Source organism: Puma concolor, chromosome E1 (genome assembly GCF_028749965.1).
Source record: "Puma concolor isolate L17-30 chromosome E1, mPumCon1.1.hap2, whole genome shotgun sequence".
NCBI lineage: Eukaryota > Metazoa > Chordata > Mammalia > Carnivora > Felidae > Puma > Puma concolor.
Window position 1 is genome coordinate 42791667 of NC_141680.1, and position 22635 is coordinate 42814301.

The 22635-nt window shown below is 55.1% G+C and overlaps 4 protein-coding genes across 10 annotated transcripts; 3 read left to right on the forward strand and 1 right to left on the reverse strand.

Moving 5' to 3' along the window:
* Positions 1-112: 112 nt before the first annotated feature.
* HSD17B1 (hydroxysteroid 17-beta dehydrogenase 1) lies at positions 113-3967 on the forward strand. 3 transcript variants are annotated; one of them, XM_025917630.2, is made up of 6 exons: positions 113-592; positions 700-867; positions 1010-1189; positions 1295-1388; positions 1799-1976; positions 2065-2298. In XM_025917630.2, exons 1-6 carry the CDS (start codon positions 496-498, stop codon positions 2278-2280), a joined length of 933 nt encoding a protein of 310 aa, XP_025773415.1. In that variant the 5' UTR covers positions 113-495; the 3' UTR covers positions 2281-2298. The 3 variants fall into 3 exon arrangements, with proteins under 3 accessions (XP_025773415.1, XP_086543489.1, XP_086543490.1); XM_086687363.1 differs by having other exon boundaries at positions 1799-3967; XM_086687364.1 differs by having other exon boundaries at positions 1010-1388.
* A 3564-nt stretch (positions 3968-7531) lies between these two features.
* Positions 7532-11615, forward strand: COASY (Coenzyme A synthase). Of its 2 annotated transcripts, none has more exons than XM_025917568.2 (9): positions 7532-8661; positions 9294-9508; positions 9761-9892; positions 10019-10208; positions 10293-10357; positions 10542-10626; positions 10796-10893; positions 10983-11129; positions 11231-11615. In XM_025917568.2, exons 1-9 carry the CDS (start codon positions 7962-7964, stop codon positions 11279-11281), a joined length of 1683 nt encoding a protein of 560 aa, XP_025773353.1. In that variant the 5' UTR covers positions 7532-7961; the 3' UTR covers positions 11282-11615. The 2 variants fall into 2 exon arrangements, with proteins under 2 accessions (XP_025773353.1, XP_086543487.1); XM_086687361.1 differs by having other exon boundaries at positions 10022-10208.
* Positions 11616-11757: 142 nt separating this feature from the next.
* On the forward strand, positions 11758-16083 carry MLX (MAX dimerization protein MLX). 4 transcript variants are annotated; one of them, XM_025917521.2, is made up of 8 exons: positions 11758-12554; positions 12932-12968; positions 13454-13543; positions 13821-13927; positions 14179-14278; positions 14470-14569; positions 14912-15113; positions 15817-16083. In XM_025917521.2, exons 1-8 carry the CDS (start codon positions 12219-12221, stop codon positions 15871-15873), a joined length of 1029 nt encoding a protein of 342 aa, XP_025773306.2. In that variant the 5' UTR covers positions 11758-12218; the 3' UTR covers positions 15874-16083. The 4 variants fall into 4 exon arrangements, with proteins under 4 accessions (XP_025773306.2, XP_086543492.1, XP_025773307.2 ...); XM_086687366.1 differs by having other exon boundaries at positions 11758-12392; positions 15752-16083; XM_025917522.2 differs by having other exon boundaries at positions 11758-12392.
* Positions 16084-16548: 465 nt separating this feature from the next.
* Positions 16549-22380, reverse strand: PSMC3IP (PSMC3 interacting protein). Its single transcript, XM_025917600.2, has 8 exons — positions 20944-22380; positions 20752-20852; positions 20484-20573; positions 18328-18439; positions 17660-17805; positions 17491-17544; positions 17306-17365; positions 16549-17219 (listed from the first exon to the last, which is right to left on the reverse strand). The coding sequence occupies exons 1-8, from the start codon at positions 20975-20977 to the stop codon at positions 17163-17165; spliced, it is 654 nt and encodes a 217-aa protein (XP_025773385.1). The 5' UTR covers positions 20978-22380; the 3' UTR covers positions 16549-17162.
* Between the last annotated feature and the right edge of the window lie 255 nt (positions 22381-22635).

Here is a 22635-nt window from a genome sequence, read left to right on the forward strand (position 1 = left end):
CTGGGAGGACTCCCGGCTACAGCATGGACACTGGTGTGGATGCCATTTCCCTCTGCCCCCTTGCCTCAGCCTCCCTGTACATAATACTGACACCTGACCCTGGAACTGATAATGCCCTCCCCAAAATGTATACTTTCACACCCTCAGCAGCAAACTTTGGAACCTATCGTCGTCCCTATGGGACAGAGGCACACACAGGGGAAGGGTGCCCAGGGCACTCAGTGCCCACAGGCGAGCCCACATCTGCTTGCAAACTTTGCCCTCCCTCTGGCCAGTAGCTGAAGAAGGGGGTATGCCCAGGAGTGGCCTCAGCTCTGCTTTGACCAAGATAAAGGGTGGGGAGAGCAGGCCCCAGACTGGCTGGAGGGCTCAGCCTTGAGATTATGCTGGAGACACAACAAGGGGTGGGCATGCCCTAGGCGGGTCAGAGCAGGGGCTCTCGAGCTCAGAGACCCAAGCCTTGCATTCCCGGCGCCCCTCCGAGCTCCTCTCCCCATGGACCGCACTGTGGTGCTCATCACGGGCTGCTCCTCCGGCATCGGCCTGCACCTGGCTCTGCGTCTGGCATCCGACCCCTCCCAGAGATTCAAAGGTATATGAGGGGCTGGGACAGAGAGAAAGGAGCAGTCGCTAGCCCAAGGAGACCCAGGTAGGGGTAAGCAGGGAATTCAGATCCTTGTCTTCTCCCTGAACCTCCAGTGTATGCCACGCTGCGGGACCTGAGGGCGCAGGGCCCGCTGCGGGAGGCGGCCCAGTCCCGAGGGTGCCCTCCTGGCTCCCTGGAGATGTTGCAGCTGGATGTGAGGGACGCAGATTCCGTGGCCGCTGCCCGGGCACGCGTGACCGAGGGCCGCGTGGACGTGCTGGGTGAGCCTCCCCGCAGCACGTATGCAGGAGCCTTCCCCACCCTATGTCCAAACCAAAATGTCCTGAGGCCCCGGGAACACAAGGGGACCGGCTGGGTCTGAGGAAGGCGAGGCAGGTGGGGTTCGGCGTCTCTTCCCCGCAGTGTGTAATGCGGGCCGGGGCCTGCTCGGGCCGCTGGAGGTGCAGGAGGCTGGCGCCGTCGGGTCTGTGCTGGACGTGAACGTGGCAGGGACGGTGCGGACACTGCAGGCCTTCCTGCCGGACATGAAGCGCCGCCGCTCGGGACGCGTATTGGTGACGGGGAGCATGGGTGGCTTGATGGGTGCGTGGAATGGGGCAGGGCCAGCGGGAGGGGTGGGGCCTGGCGACAGTGCCAGGGGCTACAGTGGGCTCCGGGCGCTTCCAAAAGCTTCATCTCCCCTGGAAGGGCTGCCATTCAACGCCGTTTACTGCGCCAGCAAGTTTGCGATCGAAGGTCTATGCGAGAGTTTGGCGGTTATGCTGCCGCCCTTCGGGGTCCAGTGAGTCACCACCCCACCCCCAGAGCCCTCTGAACCCTAACTTTGGGAACCCCAGGACCCTGACCTGTTGGAGCCACTCTCACGCTGGTCCCTCTCCACTGCGGCTCACATTTGTTGTGTGCCAGGCGCAGTACTGGGCACTTGGCACTCGTTATCTCACTTCTGCCACCCAGCTGGGAAACGGAGGCCCAAAGAGGTTAGGTGACTGGCCCAAGGTCACACAGCCGAAGGGAGCCTGCCAGGTTAGAATTCTGACACACGGCTCCCTCACACTCCGGGGGGGCCTTTCCCGCTGTAAGCCGCTTTTCAAACGCTCCCGAGGCCCACGCGCAGACCCCTTCCCGCCCGCCCCGCCCGCCTAGTCCGGCTGCTTACTGCGCCCCCGCCCACCCGCCGCTCAATGCCCGCAGCGTGAGCCTCATCGAGTGCGGCCCGGTGCGCACCGCCTTCCAGGAGAAGCTGGAGGGCGGCCCGGGCGGAGCGCTGGACCGCGCGGACGCCGAGACCCGCGACCTCTTCTCCCGCTACCAGCGCCATTTGGAGCGGATCTTCCACGAGGCGGCGCAGGACCCGGAGGAGGTGACCGAGGTAGGCGCCGGGCGCGGCCCTGGGAGCACGGACGACGCGTGGGGGTTGGCGGCCAGCCCCGGCCAAGCGCCTCCTCCCGCCGCCCCAGGTCTTCCTCGCCGCGCTGCGCGCCCCGCGCCCCGCGCTGCGCTACTTCAGCACGGAGCGCTTCCTGCCCCTGGTGCGCATGCGTCTCACCGACCCCAGCGGCCGCAGCTACGTCGCCGCCATGCACCGCGCGGTGTTCGCCGACGAACCCGCCGAGGAGTCCGCTGCCGACCTGGGCGGCCCCGGGCTCGGCGCTCCTCCCGCCGCCCCGCAATAAAGGCTTGGCCCGCCGCTGTCTGCCGCGCCCTCCTTTGCGACCCCAGGGGTGCGCGGTTCTGGGGGCGGGGGGGGGGGGGCGGACGTGTGCGACAGGTGGCGCGTGCAGCGGGTGGGTGATCTGGAAAGACCGTGGCTAGCCCGGGTTATACCAACGCGGAAAGCGAGGCCCAGAAAGAGGAGGGAGCTAGCCCACCGAGGGGCAAGGTCGAGAGTGATTCCTGGATTCCCGCAGGATGTCTGCAGCAAGAGTGAGGCGGACCTGGGAAGGAGGAGAGTCGGTTTGTGATTTGGCCCCCACTAGTCAGGAGACTTCAGGCAAGGGCCTTATCCTGAGTCTGTTCTCTTAACTGTAAAATGGGTATAAGACCTATGTCATGGGTTGTATGAAGGGTTGAGATAATTCCTGGAAGTGCTGGGAAGGAGGTTTTAATAGCAGGCACCGCTATTACCGCTACTCTTAGTGGTGTTACTATTATGTGTTCGTGTGCAGAAGCCCAATGTGTAGAGAAGAAACAGGCCAAGTGAGTTAAAAGGCTACAGCTCCACACATCCTCCTCCGTGTCCCCTGCCCTAGACAGAACTCAGCTGGCGGGATCACCACCAGCCCAGAAGCTGCCACTCACCAGGAGGTTCAGCTAAGGATCCAGGGCAGGCTGGCCTGCCCAGTGGGCTATCCTCCTTCCTGAAGCCAGGGGCAGAAGCCAGAGAAAGGGCTTGCAGGGTTGTGGGGTCAATTTCCTGCTAACTTCCTGAGAAGTAGTGTGCTGAAGAAGGGGTGAACAGGGAGGGTACTAGGTGAGGAGGGTGCGGGTAGAGGACAGGGGTAGGGGTGCCTAAGAGATGGGGGAGAGGGAGGGAAATGACTACTTGGAATGGGCAGGGCCATGGCTACAGAGATCTTGGGAAGCCAGAATAGAGGGGAAACTGCTGGGGGGTTGTTTGGAACCTGGGGGGAGGGGAAGGAGGTGCAGCATCTGGACCTGCCACTACCTCCGGGTAGCCATCCACTCTGGGCGTTGGACTGCTGGCTACTCCTGGGACAGGGGGCCGCAGCCAGCTCATCCCTGCTGTCTCCCTGCCCTGATGGCCCATATGGTTCTGCTGTCCCTTCAGGATCCAGAAAGGCCACCGGAAGGGGAGAGGGCCAAGATGGCATGAATCTCTGAGACCTCTCAGAGCCCAGCTCTTGTCCCCCAGTCTGTTCCTTTGCACCCCAGTGTGTGTGTGTGTGTGTGTGTATGCATACACTCACAAGGTCGCACCCTGGGGTGGGGATGCAATGATGAGAAAGGCAAAGTGTGACCCCTCCATGAATTTACATTCCAAATGTTTTCAAAGATTTTATTTTTTTAATTAAATTTAATTTTTTTAATGTTTATTTTGAGAGAGAGCGAGCGAGCCTGTGAGCAAGGGAGGGGCAGAGAGAGAGAATCTCAAGCAGGCTCCTTGCTATCAGCACAGAGCCCGACTTGGAGATAGGGGCTTGATCTCAGGAACCGTGAGATCACGACCTGAGCCGAAATAGAGAGTCAGACACTTAACCAACTGAGCCACCCAGGTGCCCCTAAGATTTTATTTTTAAGTAATCTCTGTACCCAACGTGGGGCTCGAACCCTCAACCTCAAGATCAGGAATCACACACTCCACCAACCGAGCCAGCCAGGTGTCTCAATTACATTCATACTTTTTTTTTTTTTAATGTTTATTTATTTATTTTTGAGGGGGAGAGAGAGAGAGAGAGTGAGAGGAAGACACAGAATCCGAAGCAGGCTCCAGGCTCTGAGCTGTCAGCACAGAGCCCGATGTGGGGCTCGAGCTCACAGACCACTAGATCATGACCTAAGCCAAAGTCAGATGCCTAACTGACTGAGCCACCCAGGCGCCCCACATTCATACTCTTAATAGTCTCCTGCAGTCCCATGACTTCGAGGACTGTTTATGCACCCATGAGCCTCACCAAAGTCTCCAATATCTCCAACTGTATTGCTTCCCCAAATTCCAGACACACATCAACTTCCTACTCAACAGCTCCACTTGATCCCTAATAAACTTAATGTGTCCAAACGCAAGTTCTGATTTCCAGATCTCCCACTGCTCCTGCCCCAGTCTTCCCCACTTCAGTACCCGACAACTCCACTCTTCCTTCTTGCCCATCCCTCAACCAACGCATCAGCAAACACCTTCAGTCTTCAAAGATTGGAAGGTATTTTGGAATACTCTGGAAATCACTCCGGTCTATGCACTCTGGTCTACCATCACCGCACCTGGATTATTGCAGTGGTTTCCTAACTGGTTGCCTTGATGCGACCCATGCCCACCAAATAAAATTTCCACAGAACAGCCAGAATCATCTTTTTTTTTTTAATTTTTTTTTTTAACGTTTATTTATTTTTGAGACAGAGACAGAGCATGAACGGGGGAGGGTCAGAGAGAGGGAGACACAGAATCGGAAACAGGCTCCAGGCTCTGAGCTGTGAGCCCGATGCGGGGCTCAAACTCACGGACCGCGAGATCGTGACCTGAGCCGAAGTTGGACGCTTAACCGACTGAGCCACCCAGGCGCCCCCAGAATGATCTTTTAAAAATGAAAGTTATTCCATGTCTGTGCTTAAAACACCTCCTGTGGCTTTCTAAGTAAAATCAGAGGCTTTTCTCCAAGACCTCCAACACATTCTTTGATCTGGCCCCCACCTCCTTTCTGACCCTATCTTTTATCACTTACCATCATCTGATTCAGCCCTACTGGCTTTCTGCCCCAGGGCCTTTGAACTGGCTATTCCTTCTATCTGGTACAGTTTCCCTAATCTCTGATTCTTCTCTTCCTTCAGGTCTTTCCCTGGACGACCTTATCTAAAGTAGCATTCCCTCCCCCCCCCCCCCCATGCCAGTTATAGTTCCCTTACCCTGTTTCATTTTTCTTCATAGCGCTTATCACCACTAGATGTGTCAGAGATTTATTTATTGACCTGCTGACTTTATTGTTACACATTTATCTATAACTTTCACCACCCTATCCCAAGACACATAAGAACTTAAGCTCCAGGGCAGCTCGTTGGTTTGTTTTGTTCACTGGTTGATCCCTTATACCTAGAACCATTCCTGATCATGGGAGGCACTAAATCCACATTTACTGAATAAAAGTGACTGTTGGTTCACAACCTACAAGTTCCCTGGGTGAAATCTGAAACTGGCTCCCATACACAGAGGCCAAGGAGAGACCAAAGAAAGAGGCAGAGCACTCCAGATTGGGAGGTGGGGGTTTTAATTAGCAAGGGAACTGACATATGAGACTTGTCCTGGGCGGCTACAAGACAAGTGGGTCTCTGCACTTGCCCACCAGAATCTTAATAGTTTATGTAGAGGCCTTAAATAGGTTCCGCCACATATACCGTCCAGATGTTCTTGACGACACATTGCTCTCTCAAGGCTACTGCTGTGGGAATAGTGTATACTAAGGACAGCCTTCAATTGCCCAGGGCCAGCTTGAGAGTCAGCTGGCACTCACATCTCCAACAGTGACTCTGTGAGATTGCGCCCAGGTGTTTCAGGGCATTTCCTGAGAGGCTGCAGTTTGCTTCTTCATGTGGGGTCCTCTCTTTAAAATCCAACCTAAGTTGTCTCCTGTCTGAAGCTGGCTTCAATGCCTTTGTGGCTCTATAACTCTTCCAATCCTTGACTCCAGGGGCAGATCCAGGCTCTGTGGGGCCAGAGGCTTATACACCTTTGGGACATCTCTATTGATTTTATTTTCTTTTTTAAGATTTTATTTTTAAGTAATCTCTACACCCAATGTGGGGATTCTAACTTACAACCCTCAGATCAAGGGTCACTGCTCCACCAGTTAAGCCAGCCAGGCGCCCCTTGGGACACCTCTTTAAGAATACAAAAAAGGGGGCACCTGGGTGGCTCAGTCAGTTAAGTGTCGGAATCTTGATTTCGGCTCAGGTCATGATCTCATGGTACCTGGGTTCGAGCCCACATGTGGGGCTTCGAGCTGACAGCTCAGAGCCTGCCTCGAATTCTCTCTCTCTCCCTCTCCTTTTCTGCCTCTCCCTCACTGGTGCTCTCTCGTGCTTTCAAAAAAAAAATAAATAAATAAACTTAAAGAATTTTAAAAACTCCACATAACTATGAAAATGAGCATTTGCTTAGTTTGGGGAAATAAACCACAGCATGATACTGGAATCTTGGGAGATTGGTTTCCTTCCCTCTTGAGATCTCTGTGAACAATTTACTTGAAATATTTCCTGATGGCAACCTGGTTTCCTCTCTGCACAGAGACTACCGACTGCAGCCTTTCCAGCCCTATTGGCCTCACAGTAAACCCTTGACCCTAGGTCTCCCTCCTTCCTCCCCTTCTCTCCTGTCTGAAGACCATCCTCTGGCAACTCTACCCAGCTGCCATGCAGAACTCTCCTCCTCCTCCTCCCTCCCTCAAACTGGTTCTGAGTGGTGTGGAGAGCATCCCACGGAGCCATAAGACCAGGCCTCTGTCATTACTTCCTCGTATGTCCTTGGAGCATAGAGGGCCTCAGTTTCTCCAATTGTGAAATGGGGACTTGGACAGAGTTGTCCTGTGGCTTCCCACAAGAGGATCCTTGGAGTGGATGGGCACCAGGAGGGTTCCAGGGACTCTGAGTCCTGGGGCTCCCACCTCCGTCCCTGTAATTTATTTCTTTTAATGTTTATATTTATTTTGAGAGAGAGAGAGAGACAGTGAGAGTGGGGAAAGGACAGAGAGAGAGAGGGAGAAAGAGAATCCCAAGCAGGCTCCATCCACACTGCCAGCACGGATCCAGATGCGGGGCTTGAACTCACAAACCGTGAGATCATGACCTGAGCCAAAATCAAGAGTCCCACGCTCAACCGACTGAGCCACCCAGGTGCTATGTCCTATAACTTACTAAGAGGAAACTCAGGTGTGTGTTCTGCCTTCGCCGCTATCTCCTGGGTAACCAGGCTGAAGCCATTCTCTGCTGTCAGGGTCAAAAGGGCATCCGTGAAATCAGCTTTCAGGTCCGCCTCGCCCTCCACCAACTGACCTGGAAATTGTTGAGATCTGGAAATAAATACCTTCACCTGCTCCCCCAGCCTCCGAGCTCCGCCCCACCTCCTCAGCAGGACACGCCCTACTCCTTACAAAATCTCGCGAGGTTCCCGAACCTAGTAAATACTTTGGCCTTTCTGCCGTTCCGTAGCTCGGGGCCGCAGGCGCTGAACTACTGTTTCCGGGTCGCAGCCAGGTAAGGCTCCGCGGCGGCCCTAGCGGAACCTAAGCCCAGAGGTCTCAGTAAGTAGAAGACCGCTCAGAGCCTGAGTGTTTCCCTCTAGTGTCCTCCTTTGATTCCTTTAAGACCCTGGTACAGCCTGGCAGCAGGACCCAGGATTTCTGGATTCCCAACCCTATGACTCGGGCTTTTGTCCAGTTTCCCTGCTCAGGATTTGGATTCAGTTCAGCAGCTTCACCGCTCCGTCTGAGAGATGTGGAAACCGGGGCTTAGCGCATAGCCCCGAGGCCCCGTGCCCTCCCCCGGGTTCCTCTGGATCAGCACTGAGACCCCGTCCCTGCGCCAGGTCCCCTCTCCTGGGCCCACGGCCCCGGACTGCTTTCGGCCTCAGCCACATAACCCCTCGGTCACCCACGCCTCGTCTTCCTGGCTGTCCGCAGGCCTGGGCAGCATGGCCGTATTCCGGTCGGGCCTCCTGGTGCTGACGACGCCGCTCGCCTCCCTGGCCCCTCGCCTGGCCCCCATCCTGACCTCGGCGGCCCGGCTGGTGAATCACACGCTCTACGTACACCTGCAGCCGGGCATGAGCCTGGGGGGCCCGGCCCAGCCCCAGTCCAGCCTCGTGCAGGCCACGTTTGAGGTCCTGGATTTCATCACGCACCTCTACGCTGGCGCCGATGTCCACAGGCACCTGGATGTCAGAGTTCTGCTGACCAATATAGGAGCCAAGAGCGCCTTTCTCCCTCCCCTTCCCAGCTCAGTCCAGAACCTGGCCCACCCACCGGAAGTGGTGCTGACTGACTTCCAGACACTGGATGGGAGCCAGTACAACCCGGTCAAACAACAGCTAGAGCGTTATGCCACCAGCTGCTACAGTTGTTGTCCCCAGCTGGCTTCGGTGCTGCTATACCCCGATTATGGGCCCGGAGAGCTGTCTGTGGAGTCCCTGGATGTCCCCTTACCCTCCACCATCAGGCCAGCCTCTCCCGTGGCCAGGTCTCCAAAGCAGCCAGTGCGTGGCTACCACCGTGGGGCTGTGGGTGGCACGTTTGACCGCCTGCACAATGCCCACAAGGTGTTGCTCAGTGTCGCGTGCATCCTGGCCCAGGAGCAGCTTGTGGTGGGAGTAGCGGACAAAGACCTGTTGAAGAGTGAGTGAGAGATACTCTGGAGTAGAGCAGGGGAGGACCCTCAAAACTCCTTAACCTTGCCCCCAGTGCCAAGACTGAGGAAGGGGGGGGGGCATCCTTTACTTCCCACCCCTCCCGTATATAACAGCACCTGGCACCCAGTGGGTGTTAAGGAAACTATGTTAAACGAACAAGTGCAGCTTTCTCCGTGTGTAATCTACTCACCACTCAAATCAGAATTTCCCCAAATGTGGAACTAAGGAAATCTGTATTTTTGAGAAGTTCTCCGGGTCACAAACCCTAAAGATTGAGACCCTGGGAGTAAATGGATGAGTGGGTTGTGGGTTGTAGGTAGTGTGTTAGAGCTACAGCAAGAGGTGACTCGTGGTTGGGGTGGTTCTTGGAATTCTCCATCTGACTCTGATGCTCCCTGGCACTGCTCGTTGCTGGACACATGCCAGCCCCTGCCATGACTGTCGTGCTTGCTGGCTGCCCCCTCTTCACTGCTCCCCTGACATACAGCACTTCCCAGCTTAGCCCTTTCTTTCTGCCACCCACCCCCCTCTGGAGATTGGATGCTTAGGGATAGTCTTCCCCAAACTTGACTATACCTTTCCTCCCCAGTAAAAAGATCTCACTGGCTCCTTCCCCAGGCAAATTGCTCCCTGAGCTGCTCCAACCCTACACAGAACGCGTGGAACATCTGAGTGAGTTCCTGGTGGACATCAAGCCCTCCTTGACTTTTGATATCACCCCCCTGCTGGATCCCTATGGGCCCGCTGGCTCTAACCCCTCCTTGGAGTTCCTGGTGGTCAGCGAGGAGACCTATCGTGGGGGGATGGCCGTCAACCGCTTCCGTCTTGAGAATGTAACCCCTGAGGGAGACTGGCAGAGGGAGTGGATGGGGCTGGGGAAGGCCATGTAGGGGGCTTTTGGAAGTACCATGACCCTAGAGGAGTGAAGAGAGGACTTGGGGTGGTGAGGAAGAGGCGAGAAGGAACTGTTTCCCAGCTTGCCCTTGGAGGCAGGCTCTACCTCTGGGGAGGATAAGGGGGCAGCTCAGATGTCATTGTCCTCCTGCCCCTCGTTCCCTCTCCTCACCCCTCCTCTTTAACCTCAGGGTCTGGAGGAGCTTGCCTTGTACCAGATCCAGCTGCTGAAGGACCCAAACCATACAGACAATGAAGAGGACAAAGTCAGTTCCTCCACCTTCCGCCAACGAATGCTGGGAAAGCTGCTTCGGCCTCCATATGTATGCCTGTCCTCTCTCTCCTCTGCTTGGGTGGGCTGGAAATGCTGGAGAGTAGACTGAAGATTTCAGTCTCAAGCATGAGTCTGAAGACCCTAGTAACTGGGGTTCCCTCTCCTCTACCTCCAGAAGAGGCCTGAACTCCCCACACAGCTCTACGTGATTGGACTGACGGGCATCAGTGGCTCTGGGAAGAGCTCAGTAGCTCAGCGGCTTAAGGGCCTGGGGGCGTTTGTCATCGACAGTGACCACCTGGGCCATCGGGCCTACGCCCCAGGGGGTCCTGCCTACCAGCCTGTTGTGGAAGCCTTTGGAGCAGGTAATGCCTGGGGAGGGCTAGAAGTGGCCTGAAAAGTGAGGGGATGGCCTGGCCTCCTTGCCCAGTCCTGTGTCTCTCGTCCAGATATTCTCCATAAAGATGGCATTATCAACAGGAAGGTCCTAGGCAGCCGGGTGTTTGGGAACAAGGTAAGCACGCTTCTCTCCAAGGACTCCTCAGCTGCTACTAGAACCAGAGGTTGGGACCGAATGGACCTTTCTGGTCTGGTTCAGAGTGCGTTTCCACTCATCTGTTCCCCACCACCTCCTCTCTCGGGCTGGCTCCATCTCCAAGGGAAGGTAAATCGCCTGCTTCCTCTGTTCCCCTCCTCAGAAGCAGCTGAAGATACTCACGGATATTGTGTGGCCAATTATCGCAAAACTGGCTCGAGAGGAGATGAACCAGGCTGTGGCTGAGGGTGAGTTGGAGGGTTGATGGGAGCAGCCAAGGGGGACATTAAGCAGATTCTCCTCCTAGGAGCTTCCTCACCCCAAGCCAGACCCTCCACTTCCTTGGGACTAGGCTTCACCGGCTCTCTGGTGGCAAGTGGCAGTGTGCTGCTGGCAGTGACTGGGGTCTCCCCGCAGGAAAACATGTGTGCGTGATTGATGCCGCCCTGCTGCTTGAAGCCGGCTGGCAGAACATGGTGCATGAGGTGTGGACCGTTGTCATCCCTGAGACTGAGGTATCTGGACCCGTCTCTCACCCCATCCCCACTGCACACCGCAGCCCGCTCTGAGCCAGTGGGCTGACCGATGCCTTCTCCGTGCCCAGGCTATACGACGCATTGTGGAGAGGGATGGCCTGAGTGAAGCTGCAGCTCAGAGCCGGTTGCAGAGCCAGATGAGTGGGCAACAGCTCGTGGACCAGAGCCACGTGGTGCTGAGCACCCTATGGGAACCGCATGTTACGCAATGCCAGGTTGGTGCCCAGGAAAGGGCTGGGTTGTAGGGAAGGAGTCTCCAGTGGGTGCCTGCCTGACTCTGTCTTCTCTTCCTCCTGACACTCTGTCCTGCCCAAAGGTGGAGAAAGCTTGGGCTCTCTTGCAGAAGCGCATCTCCCAGACGCCGTAAGGCCCATGGCTGACAATGTGTTCTCTGTGGGGCCACGGTGGCCCTGGAGCTGCCCAGAGATTCAGCGGTGAGGAGGAATGGGGGCCTGGGTGCTCGTCCTAGCTTGGGCCTAGAGACTCTGAACCAGACTGGGAAGGGCAAGGCTGGGCCTGGTGGACACAGGAAGTCTACCCAGCTTGCTGGTGTTTGGCCATCGCTGAGGATGCGACTCAGAGGGGAGCAGGCCCCTCTGGCATTTTGTGCCTACTCTTGCCCACAGTGTCTGTGAAACCTTCGGCCCACTGCGGCCAGGGCAAACACTGGAACTTGTAACAATTAAAGGTGAATGTTGCCAGGTGCTGCCTGTATGTCTGCGTCCTGCCCCAATGCCTCTAGGTATCTTTCTTTGGAAGCCTTGAGCTGGAAGCCTGGAGTGCAGTGGTTCTGAGCATAGCTTTTGCAGCTAGCCAGACTGAGGTCAGCCTTGGCCCCATCGCTGACCAGCTGTCTGCTTCGGGAGAAGCTACAGACTTTCTAGGTTCCTCGGTTTCTGTATCTGTGAAGAGGCTTAACTGGGCTAACGGGCTCTTTGAAAGCGTTTCTTCCACTGGTCTCCTGCCAGGTACCAGGCTACGTGTTGGAGGACCGGCCTTCCACAAGCCAGGCGGGGCCTCCGGCCTCACGGACCTGGCAGCCGTGCTGGGTCGGCCGAGGGGGCCAGGACTGCAGGGCCGGCAGGGTGGGGTTGGACACAAGTCCCTGGAAGACGCGGGTCCAGCACAGCGCGTGCACACAACTCTCGGAAATACTACTTGGACGAGCCTTTTGCGGGGACTCCATTTTACAGAATGTGCGTCATGTCGCGGTGTGGGCGAGTGAGGGGAAGGACAACGTCTGTGTCAGCCCCGACGCCAGTCTCCGCAGCTCCTGACCCTCGGTTTCAGTTTTCCGGGTGCGCATGCGCGGGCCGTGCCCCGCCCTCCGCCTCTCGTTCGTGGGTTGGTGGGTTTGGGTCACGTGGAAGTGCCTCGCCTCTTCCTCGCGGCAGGGGGCCCGACCTCTGGCTGGTTTCCGGTTCGGTGGGTCGGAGATGACGGAGCCGGTCGCCTCTCCGGACGACCCCTGGGTCAAGGCAAGCCCCGCGGGCGCGTACGCCGGCGAGGGGAGGGCGGGTCGGGCTCATGCACGTGGGGGGTCCCGAAGACTAGGGGATTCCCTGCAGTCCCCAAATGTCCCCCCGCCCTCCGGGCCCCGGGGCTGCAGAGAAGACAGCCCTCACCCTGCGCGTGCCAAGGTGGGGAGACAAGTGAGGCGTGTGTGCACGAATGTGAGGGGACCGGGCTTGCGGGTGGGGGGGGGGACGGTGGAGGAGGGAGGGGGTGGGGGCGGTGCTCCTATGGCCTATCTGCTTACTGCTATCGGGGCAATCCTGCAAACCCTTGCGCACCCCAGGCGCGCGCGTGCGTGAGTGCGTGTGTAAGTCTAAGTGAACGTACACGCGTGCATCCTGCAATTGCCTGCGCTCTCGGTGTGGGGGTGGGGTGTTGGGGCGGGTAGAGGTGTGTGTGGTAGGGGTGTATGGTGTGTGTACGAGTGCGCACGCGCTCAGAGTGAGAGGAGGTGCCCAGTCCCGGGCGGAGGTCTGATGAGCTCCTTTGCTTGGTGTCACAGGTGGAGTATGCCTACAGTGACAACAGCCTGGACCCCGGTGAGTACCTCTCCCACGGTCTCTAGCTCCCTGGTGACACTCCTGCCACAGTCCTGTGGATTCCCGTGGTCTTGCCAGCCACACCTGAGCACAGTCCACTGTCCCTGAGCGGAGTTCCTGCCCTGAGACAATGAGGGAGGAGCTGCATAAGGGGCAGGAAGCATAAGGGTATAATTCCTGCTGCTCTGAAACAAGGAAATGATGAAAATAGTGGGAGCTAGCCATTCTGTCACCCTCGTTGTGCCTAGATGCCACTTTGTGAACCGGTGGTATCATTGCAGGCCCCCGGAGCAGTGGAGACACCAGAGACAGGAGCACTGTGGTGGGGCACAGCAGGAAGTGGATGACCCAATATGGGTAGCTTTTGGGTTGAAAGGGAGAGGTCAGCATTTAAGGATCAGGAAGCCATTGTACACACAGGTGTCTGAAAGTCTAACAGTGTCCTCCTGTCCTACCCCTTAGTGATTGGGACCTCTCTTTTACAGGGCTTTTTGTAGAAAGTACCCGAAAGGGGAGTGTAGTGTCCAGAGCTAATAGCATCGGTTCCACCAGTGCCTCTTCTGTCCCCAATACAGGTAGGCAGCAACATGCCCCCACCTGGGGGGGGCTCAGATATACCATCATTTTAGTCTATTTCCTAGACAGGAAGCTCCAGTCATCCACACGGGGGTGCTGGAGGCCTAGTGTTAGACACAGGGTCTCACCATCTTTCACCTCATCTAGAATATTAGACGGTTCTGTCCGTTTGCTGTCTCTGAGCACCAGTTTTTTCTTCCCCACTGGGGCAAGGTGGGTTAGCTGGGCCCACTGGGCTTCAAAATGACCTCTTCCTGCCCCCAACTTTGAGCGTAGATGATGAGGACAGTGATTACCACCAGGAGTCCTACAAGGAGTCCTACAAGGACCGGCGGCGGCGAGCACACACTCAGGCTGAGCAGAAGAGGAGAGACGCCATCAAGGTGACTGGGGAGGCCTGTACCTCAGCCAATGCAGGAGGGCCCTGTGTATTTCAGATCTACCCTGCCCTCATCAGTCCCCAGCATCCTTGGTGGCAGCTGCTCTAGTCCCCGGATATGAACACCTCCTTTTTTCTAGTTCCCTACCCCTTTGAGTTTGTGAGCATGGAACTTGGGTTCACAGAAAGTTTTGTGCCAGTTTGCCTGAATCCCTTGGAGTTAAGGAACCCTTGTTTTCCCTCCTGTCTCCACAGAGAGGCTATGATGACCTCCAGACCATCGTCCCCACCTGCCAGCAGCAGGACTTCTCCATTGGCTCCCAAAAGCTCAGCAAAGCCATCGTTCTACAGAAGAGTATGGCCAGGGAGAGCACTGAGAGTGTTTGGGGCCAGTGGTGCTGTGAGGAGGCCAGAGCCTTACACTCACTTTCGGCCTGGCCCCGGTGGGGTGATTATAATGGGAGAGTTGGGGAAAGGGAGGAAGGGGAAACAAAGTAAACCTTGTCCTTCTGGCTGAGACATCCTCTGTGCCCACCCTCACTGCAGCTATTGACTACATCCAGTTTTTGCACAAGGAGAAGAAAAAGCAGGAGGAGGAGGTGTCCATGCTACGCAAGGACGTCACGGCCCTAAAGATCATGAAAGTGTAAGGGGGGGGATGCTGAGCTCGGGGAGCCAGGGCTTCTGAGGGGACTCTGAAGCTGACTTCAGTTCATACCTTTCTCTTGTTCAAAGGCCACATCAGATAATACAGAACAGATAATCTTCTCATTCCTGTAGGTGGCCACTTAGGGGTAGGACTCTGTACCCCAACAGTCACTGATACCTAGCAGATACTCAAAGTGCCTGTGGGATTAGCGAGGGGTAGAGAGAGGGGTCACCCATTTCTGTCCCAGCAGCTCTCCGGGAACCCCTTCCCGGGGCTGGGGGAGTACATAGGGTGACCTGAGCTGCTATAGCACCTTAGCCCTGTCCTACTCGCTTTCAGGAACTATGAGCAGATTGTGAAGGCACACCAGGACAACCCCCATGAGGGAGACGACCAGGTCTCTGACCAAGTCAAGTTCAATGTGTTTCAAGGCATCATGGACTCACTGTTCCAGTCCTTCAATGCCTCTATCTCCGTGGCCAGTTTCCAGGAGCTGTCAGCCTGTGTCTTCAGCTGGATTGAGGAGCACTGTAAGCCTCAGGTATGGGGCAGCAGTGGTCAAGGGGTGCGGATTTTCTGTCTTCCTTCAGGCCAAGTGACCCAAGTCCTAATTTGTTCAGAGAGGGAAGGTGGCAACTTTTAGGTTTCTGGAGGGTCTCTTCTTTGCTTCCTGGCCCACATTTTCCTGTTAAGGTTTCATTTGGCAAGAATGATGTGGGCACTTAACTCAGGCAAGGCCTCGCTCTGGCCTTTGTTAGCTCGCGTTATGGCTGCCTCGTATGTAAGCCCTCATCACTCATAGCAGAATCACGTGGAATTTCTAGAAAGATTCCTGGCTCCCACCCCCAGGCCCACTAGTTTTCCCTGGGGTTTGTGATTATTTGTAATGGAGCCATGTGTTAATGGTATTGCATGGAGTTTCTGAGGCTTGACTTGCATCTCACTTTTTTGTTTCCTGACATTTTCTGGAACCACTTTAAGTGTCCTGTGACACAGAGTGGACACTCCTGTGCCCACCACCTAAATGCTACCATTCCCATTTCTTGTATTTGCTTTACCACATAGCTGTCCATGTCTCCATCCCTTTCTCTGTCCTGTCTCGGGGACATTTCAGAGTCGACTGTAAACGGTGTTTCCCAGGGGCTTTTTCTGTTGTACTCAAGAGCATGACTGGTCTAGGCAGGTATCTGAGCCTCTGTCCTCACGTGAGCATCACTCGTGTCTTCCTCTGCTGCCCCCGCCAGACCCTACGGGAGATTGTGATTGGCGTCTTGCACCAATTGAAGAACCAGCTGTACTGACTGGGTTTTGGAAGCTGCAGAAGAGCCAACAAGAGGCCAGAGTCTCCTACTTGGCCACGGAGCCACTGGGCTTATGAGATTGGACTGCGACACTGCACACCAGTCAGCTGGTTCTCGGTGTTTGGTTCCCCAGCACCCCTTCATCCTCACTGGGGCTGGGGTATTTGTTTTGTGAAAGCTTTAATTTATTATACTGACCACAGAACTTGAGCTTACTGTCTTTCCCCTTCTCCGTAGAAGTCTTCGGGAGGGGGGACCCTGTTCTGGGGACACCCCCCCTCCCCCCATAAGAGCTCCTGGTCTCTCCCCTTCTAATCCTCAGATTTTTGCTCCTGATTACACATATTGGGAAGCTACTGTTTGCATTTGGTTTGGTCTCTTGGGCAACATTTGGCCCAAGTTTGGCCATTTTGGCAGTAGTTGGATGGGAAGGGAGGAACATGAGGAAATACTCCCACAGCCAAGAGGGGTGAAAGGCCTCCTTGTGCCTTGGCTAGGGCTGCCTGGTCAGCCCAAGGTGAGATCAGGCCTCTTCTGGCCAGCTCAGGGCAGGGCTACTGGCTTCCTGCCCTCACTTGCTACTGCATCCCCTCTCCTTCCTCCCCCACATACTCCTGCCCCCTCTGTCCCCACAGGCAGGAGCATAGCACAGAGAAGTTACATGTGACACAGCACTACATATTAAATTTTTTTTTAATATTCTAAACACCAACATCGCAATTTTGCTAAAGTTACAATTTTTGAAAGTGAACTGGGCCTCAAAATCACTCCCAGCCATCCTGTCGAGCATATCTGGGTCTCCACCATCTCAGTGCTGCTTGTGTTTCTCCCAGGACTTGGGAGTGGCGTGAAGGGGTAGAGAAGATACTTTAAAGGCCTCCTGGGGTACAGAGCCCAGAAAAGTCCTGGGTAAAGCCTTGGGCTCCTCGAATGCTGTGTATACTAGCTTCTCTCTACCCGGTAGCCTTCCTCAGGGTTGACATCTGGGAGGTTTGGTTATCCAGAGGAAATTATTTTTATATCAAATTATAGTACAATAAATATTGCCAAATGCTTTCCTTTAGCGTTGTTCCAAGTTTAAGTGCAAGCAATTGGAATCTAGATGATGAAACGAGCATGACAACCATCCACTCTGGGCTTGCTCACTCCCTGAGCCCTGTATTCTGGTTCATGCCCCTCTCCCAGCTGCTCTGCTCAAAGGTGGAAAGCAGCAGGAACAAAGAAGCCAACCTGAAGGAGGCAGCCAGTCCAGAACGTCGCTTCCATTCCCCCATCCTGCAGAGGACTCCTCAAGGGTCTGGGAGCTTCACGTTGTAATCTTCATCAGTCTCTATCCCAACTTCCTCCTGGGGCAGGGAGACCAGTAAACGAGACCTCCCTGGACGAAGACCCCAGGGTGGCAAGGAGGGGAGAGACAGAGAGAACCACTTACAAAGAACTGCTTCTTGCTCTTGGGGTATCCTTCAAGGATCGCATCAGACAATTCTGTTGCCTGACAAGAAACAAAACCACCCCTTTTCAGACGGGCAGCACTGCCTGGCGGACCCGTGACCTCAGGCAGCAGTTTCTCCGGTGGCTGCCATTTCCCAGGGCCTGCTGCGGAGCTCACGCACTTACCATCCTCTTCCGCTTCCTCCATTCCTTGCAGTACTTCTGCCTCTCTCTGTACACCTGCACAGGGAAACAGCTTGCTCTAGCCCCTCAGGGGCTGCTGGGGGGCAACCTTGGCCTCACTCCAGACCTGCACGGGCAGACCTCCCCGCTACCACCCTTCCTCCTGACTCACCTGCTCTTTCTCTTCTGGAGTCACATGGTTGGTGGCTGCTTTGATGTTCTTCAGTCTCTCTCTGTAGCCAGCACATTCCTTCTTCAACTCCTGGATCTCTTTCTGCATCTCCGGTGTGGTCAGGGCACTAGTTAACTCCTTCAGCTCTGAAACCACATCTCCCTGAGGTCGCTTCTTACCCTGATGATGGGGTTTTGTCTTTCCCAGAGGGTGCTCCCTGAGGTAGGAGACTGGGCCCCTACCTTGCTCTAGGTTCTACACCCAGGGTCCAGAATGAGTTCCATATTCTGGAAATTGCGCTCAGCAGAGATTAAGGCTTATAGAATTACCAGTTTAGTCTGCTTTTCTTTCCTCTTCCATCTACAAGCAGTGGTAAAGTGTGAGGCTGAACAGACTGTTCCCTGTAGCCAGTTAAAGAAACAGGCACAGAGGGAGTGTGGGCACAGTACACTGATCATGTCAGGGAAAGCAAATGCGTGTCTTGCCCATTTATATTCAAAAGCCATTAGCTGTTTACGTCTCTTGTAACATAATGCCAGTGGCGGCCCAGCCCAGCTCTCCACTGCAGCGAGACAACATTGCAGTCAGCAAACCATTCACTTAGGGATTCCTGCCCTCTGGACTGACCCTCGCGCCAGGGGCCCCTTCCGGCATCCGCCCAGTCCTACCGGCCTCCATGTGGCGGCAGCTCTGCTGGAGGCTCTGCACCTTGGCAGTGAGGGCCACGATTTTGGTGTCCAGGCCTTGGAGGTCAGCGTCACTCACCATGTCGAACTGGTCCTGCCAGAGGTGAGACGACAAACAGAAGTGGGTGGGTGTGATGTGAAGCCACATCTGGGCAGGCCACATCACATCCGCTCAAGAACCTGGGGCTCCCCAGCCCTCCAGGGGGCCTGGGAGAACAGCGGGAGGGTCCCTGTGAGACACCATTCAGTTCGGTACTGGTCCCAACAAACAAAACGGTATAAAAAAGTTAAAACCTGATGCCTGTCCTCAAGGGGCTTCAGGATACTGAACAGGGCAGAAATCTTAGTTTAGTGGTAAAACCACTCACTGGGCTAAAAGAGTAAAGGAACATTCTTCCCAAGGTAGTGATACCTAAATTACACATTTCCACAGTAGGAAGAACCTGGGCAGGTCAAGAGTCATGGTGGGTGGTATTGAAGGGACTCCAGTAAACGTCTGAGGGGCCCCTCCCCTGAGAGAGACCAGCTGCCGCAAAGGACTTTGGTGGGGCTCGGGATGGGGGGTGGGGTGGTCTTGTCAGTGATGTCAGGGAGCAGGTTAGAAAGAATAGGAATGCCAGCCTGGGCAGTTTGGACTCTTCATTAAAGCAAAGTAAACCTTTATAGCAGAAGGCAGCAAACTACAGCCTGCACGCCAAATCCTGCCACATTCGGGGTTGTGAAAACAAAAATTTTTGGAAACACAGTTACACCCACTCGTTTACATGTTTACTCGTTTACATGTGATCATTTACATACTGCTCTATAATGACGGCCCTCAGTGGCTGTGACAGTTGTGTAGCTATGACAAGAGGCCATCTGGCCGGCAAAGCACAAAATTGTCTTTACAGAAAAAATGCTGCCAAATTCTCCCTTAGGGACTCTTCATTAGAGTAGTAATGTAATGAAACCTATTTCAGAAAAGTTAGTCTTGATGGTGGTGTGGTTCAGTTAAACTAGTATTCGGGGTCTACTGGACGTTAGATACTGGGGTGGGGGGGGGCTTGTGCTGAGCAAAGGAGGAAGAGTGAGAAGTGGGCTCAGCCCTGGAAGGGCTGAAGTCTAGTGAGGAGATGGGTAAAAAGACCACCACAATATAGCATCCCTCAGGGAGGTGAGTGCCTGAAGAAGAGGCGAGGAGAGAATCCGGGGAAGGTTTCTGGAGGCGATGCCTGAAAGAGAACCTTGGAGTAAGAGTTCGCTGAGCAAAGAGGCAGAAGAGGAAGAAGGGATTTTAAAACTCCAGGCAGAGGAAGGACACAGGAGTAAAATACACCTAAATGGTCTAGTACTGGTGAAGGGACAGGTGAGGCTAGCAGCAGCCTGGAGCCGAGTCTCTATGTAGATTTCTCCCTGTTGTAGGGAGTGCTGGAGTTTCAAGTAGGGAAATGGCCCCAGATAGTACTGACGCAGACCATTCTGGCTGCAGCGTTTAAGATGTGTGAGGAGGCCAGGAGATGTGAGGAGGCTATCATGATAGATGAGGAGAACCTGAACTCAATCAGCAATGGCAGACAGAAAGGGGAGGGTGGATTCAGGAAGGGGGAAAGCCAACTGGATTTGCTGGCTGCCTAAGCTGTGAGGTAAGAGTGACTCCCCAGTCTCTGAGTTGGGTGAGGAGTGGCTCTAACTGAGGGAGAAGCCTGTAAAAGGAGCCCATTTAGGGGAGATGTTCATTCTACTTCAGCAATATTGATTCTGCAAGGTCTGGAAGGCATCCAGGCGGTGGTCTGGCCTAGAGATACAAAATTAGTGTCATCTGTGTTGGGAGGGGTGGGGACAGAAGGCAAATCATTTGCCAGATGATGGTTCTGATCTAGATGACTGGGAAAAAGAAACCTCCAAGCGGAAAGGGACCTCGGTAGGAACAATTCAGGATCTTCTGTCATCTATCATGTACATCTCAGATCTGGAAGTCTCGTTGAGTCTGGATCACAGCAAGGGGAGTACCCACTTTGATTTAAAGGGTGTGTGGGGCCCTTTTAATGGCGTGGGCTAGCTGAGTTTCACGGGATGCCTCAAGTCAGAGTTCATTCTAGAGACTGATTCACCTAATGTCGGGCCTCACACGGGTGATAATCTGCACAGGTTTCCCTCACCTGGTCCGCAAAATAGATCTTCTGCTTGCCGTACATCTTCTCTTTGATTTTGCCTTGTTGGGCCAGCTGCTCCAGCGCCTTCACCACCGCCTGGCAGAGGGGAGAGGCAGAAGCAATCAGAGGGATGATTTAGGGCCCAGGCAGCGGGAATTAGGGCCGCCAGCCTTAGGAAGCTCAAGGCTAGAATGGCTGCCTCGAGAGGGCAGCACTTCAGGCTGATTCGAGGGGCCCCAAGGGTAGGGGGGCGGTCCCAGGAGAGGGTCCTCACCGCCTTGCCCAGTCCATGTTCCCGCTGCAGGTTCCCGAACACGTCCTGGGCGCTGTAGGGCCGGTTCTGCTCCTGCAGGTATCTCAAGATAATCCCGGGGGCTACGAGGAGACGGGGCATGGGGGGAGGTCACTCAACCGACCCCTCGCCAGCCCCCCGCCCGGGTCTCCCCCGTGCCCGCGGTCCGTTTACCTCCCGCCGCAGCCTCGGCCCGGCCTTTACTCATGGCCTTTCCCGCCGCCAACTTGGAAAGCCGGACGTTGCAGTCGCCCGGGGCAACGGCTGCTTCCGGCGACGGGAAGGGCGGGCCGCAAGCGGTGATTGGCGGAAGGGGAAGTCTTGGCGAGGAACGAAGCGACCCTTCCCGGGCGCCGTAGGTCAGTGTTGTCGGGAGCCGGGTATGAGCGTGGTCCCTCGCATTTCTGGGTCCATGCAGCGGAGTTGGGGCGCTTGCCCTGGACTTCTCCCTCCCTGCTCCTCGGGACGCAGGCCGTAGTAAATCACGCCTTCACGTTCCGAGACCCGCTTCCAGCGGCAGCGGCTGAGCTCTCGTCACCGTGAGCTGGGCCGGTGTCCCAAGGGAGAGAAAACTTGGGATCAACTCCCGCTGGGCTAGCGACTTGCTCAAGATCACAGAGCCAGTTACTCACAGGGACGTGCCCTGTCCCACGGCCCGATGCTCTTTTCGTCGGTCGCATTTGTAAAATAGGAAGAAGAGATACTAACAGGAGGGTGGTTGGAAGACAAAAATGCGTAGAAACTGGAAGGACAATACCGATATCCTTCATTGCCCGTTACTGGGCCTCGCACACAGGGGGCGCTCAACACGTGCTGTGGTGTGAACGCCAAGGCAAGGCAGGGTTGGGACGGGGCTACGGTTAAGCCACAAAGCTTGTTAGAAAAGTTTCCTGTTGGCCGAGTCAATCTTATGGCAACACCTGGCAGGTGTTTTCCACTTCTGCCCACAGTGGCCAATGGGACAAAGCCTGAAATAAGTGTTTCTAGTTTCTGAGGTCAGCTGAAGGCCAAAGAGCAGCTGTCCCTGCAGCTCAAACACTCCAGAGGAAGAGCATGGTGTTAATCTTTACAGCCTTCTGTTACCTAAATTCTCATTAGCCTTTGAAACACGTAGTTGTCTTCACATGTCTAAGGAACAATATTAAGAATTAAAAATGAGGGGCGCCTGGGTGGCACAGTAGGTTGGGCATCCGACTCTTGATTTCGGCTCAGGTCATGATCTTGAGGTTCGTGGGTTTGAGCCGCAGGTGTGGCTGCATACTGACAGTGCAGAGCTTGCTTGGGATTCTGGCTCCCTCTCTCTCTGCCCCTCCCCCGCTTGCTTTCTCTCTCTCTAAAATAAATAAACATTAAAAAAAAAAAGATGGAACTGCTGGCTAGATGCCAACCAAGAGTGCCAGTTATACTGTCTAGGCTCTCCAGGGGAGGGGAAGTGGCTTCATACCATGGTGATTATTCTGACCATCACAAAGGAAAAACAGGGCAGGTGGGTCGCTCACAGCTGGGCTTACTATTCTAAGGTTGTCACCTGAGAACACTATCAAGGGTAAAACACCATTCAACATCAGTCTCTTAAAGATTGTTCTCATAGAAGATTTATTCCCCAGCACCACTCCCTCCCTCCCCCCTCCCGTCCATCCCCACCCCAGTTCACAGTGGAGGACTAAGGAGATTCAGAGCAGGATCCCCCAGGTACAAGAAACACCCTCTGAAGATTTTGCTCTCCTTCCTCCCTCCCTCTTGCCAACTTCCAAGGCCTGAAGCTACACACACTCATGCAAACACACCAAAACCCGCTCCTCTCCCACACTCCTGTGTTTTTCCCTATCAGAGTTCACCTGTGAGACATCTGGGCTCTGAGAAGAG

What these genes read in the sequence shown, in the direction of transcription:
- HSD17B1 (XM_086687363.1), top strand. Translation starts at nt 496, where the DNA reads ATGGACCGCACTGTGGTGCTCATCACGGGCTGCTCCTCCGGCATCGGC. An exon ending in GAGCATGGGTGGCTTGATGG is followed by an intron (nt 1,190 to 1,294) that starts GTGCGTGGAATG and finishes CTCCCCTGGAAG; the next exon opens with GGCTGCCATTCAACGCCGTT. An exon ending in CTGCCGCCCTTCGGGGTCCA is followed by an intron (nt 1,389 to 1,798) that starts GTGAGTCACCAC and finishes CAATGCCCGCAG; the next exon opens with CGTGAGCCTCATCGAGTGCG.
- COASY (XM_025917568.2), top strand. Translation starts at nt 7,962, where the DNA reads ATGGCCGTATTCCGGTCGGGCCTCCTGGTGCTGACGACGCCGCTCGCC. An exon ending in AGCTGCTTCGGCCTCCATAT is followed by an intron (nt 9,893 to 10,018) that starts GTATGCCTGTCC and finishes CTCTACCTCCAG; the next exon opens with AAGAGGCCTGAACTCCCCAC. An exon ending in TGTGGAAGCCTTTGGAGCAG is followed by an intron (nt 10,209 to 10,292) that starts GTAATGCCTGGG and finishes TCTCTCGTCCAG; the next exon opens with ATATTCTCCATAAAGATGGC.
- MLX (XM_025917521.2), top strand. Translation starts at nt 12,219, where the DNA reads ATGCGCGGGCCGTGCCCCGCCCTCCGCCTCTCGTTCGTGGGTTGGTGG. An exon ending in AGAGGAGAGACGCCATCAAG is followed by an intron (nt 13,928 to 14,178) that starts GTGACTGGGGAG and finishes CTGTCTCCACAG; the next exon opens with AGAGGCTATGATGACCTCCA. An exon ending in GCCCTAAAGATCATGAAAGT is followed by an intron (nt 14,570 to 14,911) that starts GTAAGGGGGGGG and finishes ACTCGCTTTCAG; the next exon opens with GAACTATGAGCAGATTGTGA.
- PSMC3IP (XM_025917600.2), bottom strand. Translation starts at nt 20,977, where the DNA reads ATGAGTAAAGGCCGGGCCGAGGCTGCGGCGGGAG. An exon ending in GGAGGAAGCGGAAGAGGATG is followed by an intron (nt 17,366 to 17,490) that starts GTAAGTGCGTGA and finishes GTTTCTTGTCAG; the next exon opens with GCAACAGAATTGTCTGATGC. An exon ending in AGAGCAAGAAGCAGTTCTTT is followed by an intron (nt 17,220 to 17,305) that starts GTAAGTGGTTCT and finishes TCCCTGCCCCAG; the next exon opens with GAGGAAGTTGGGATAGAGAC.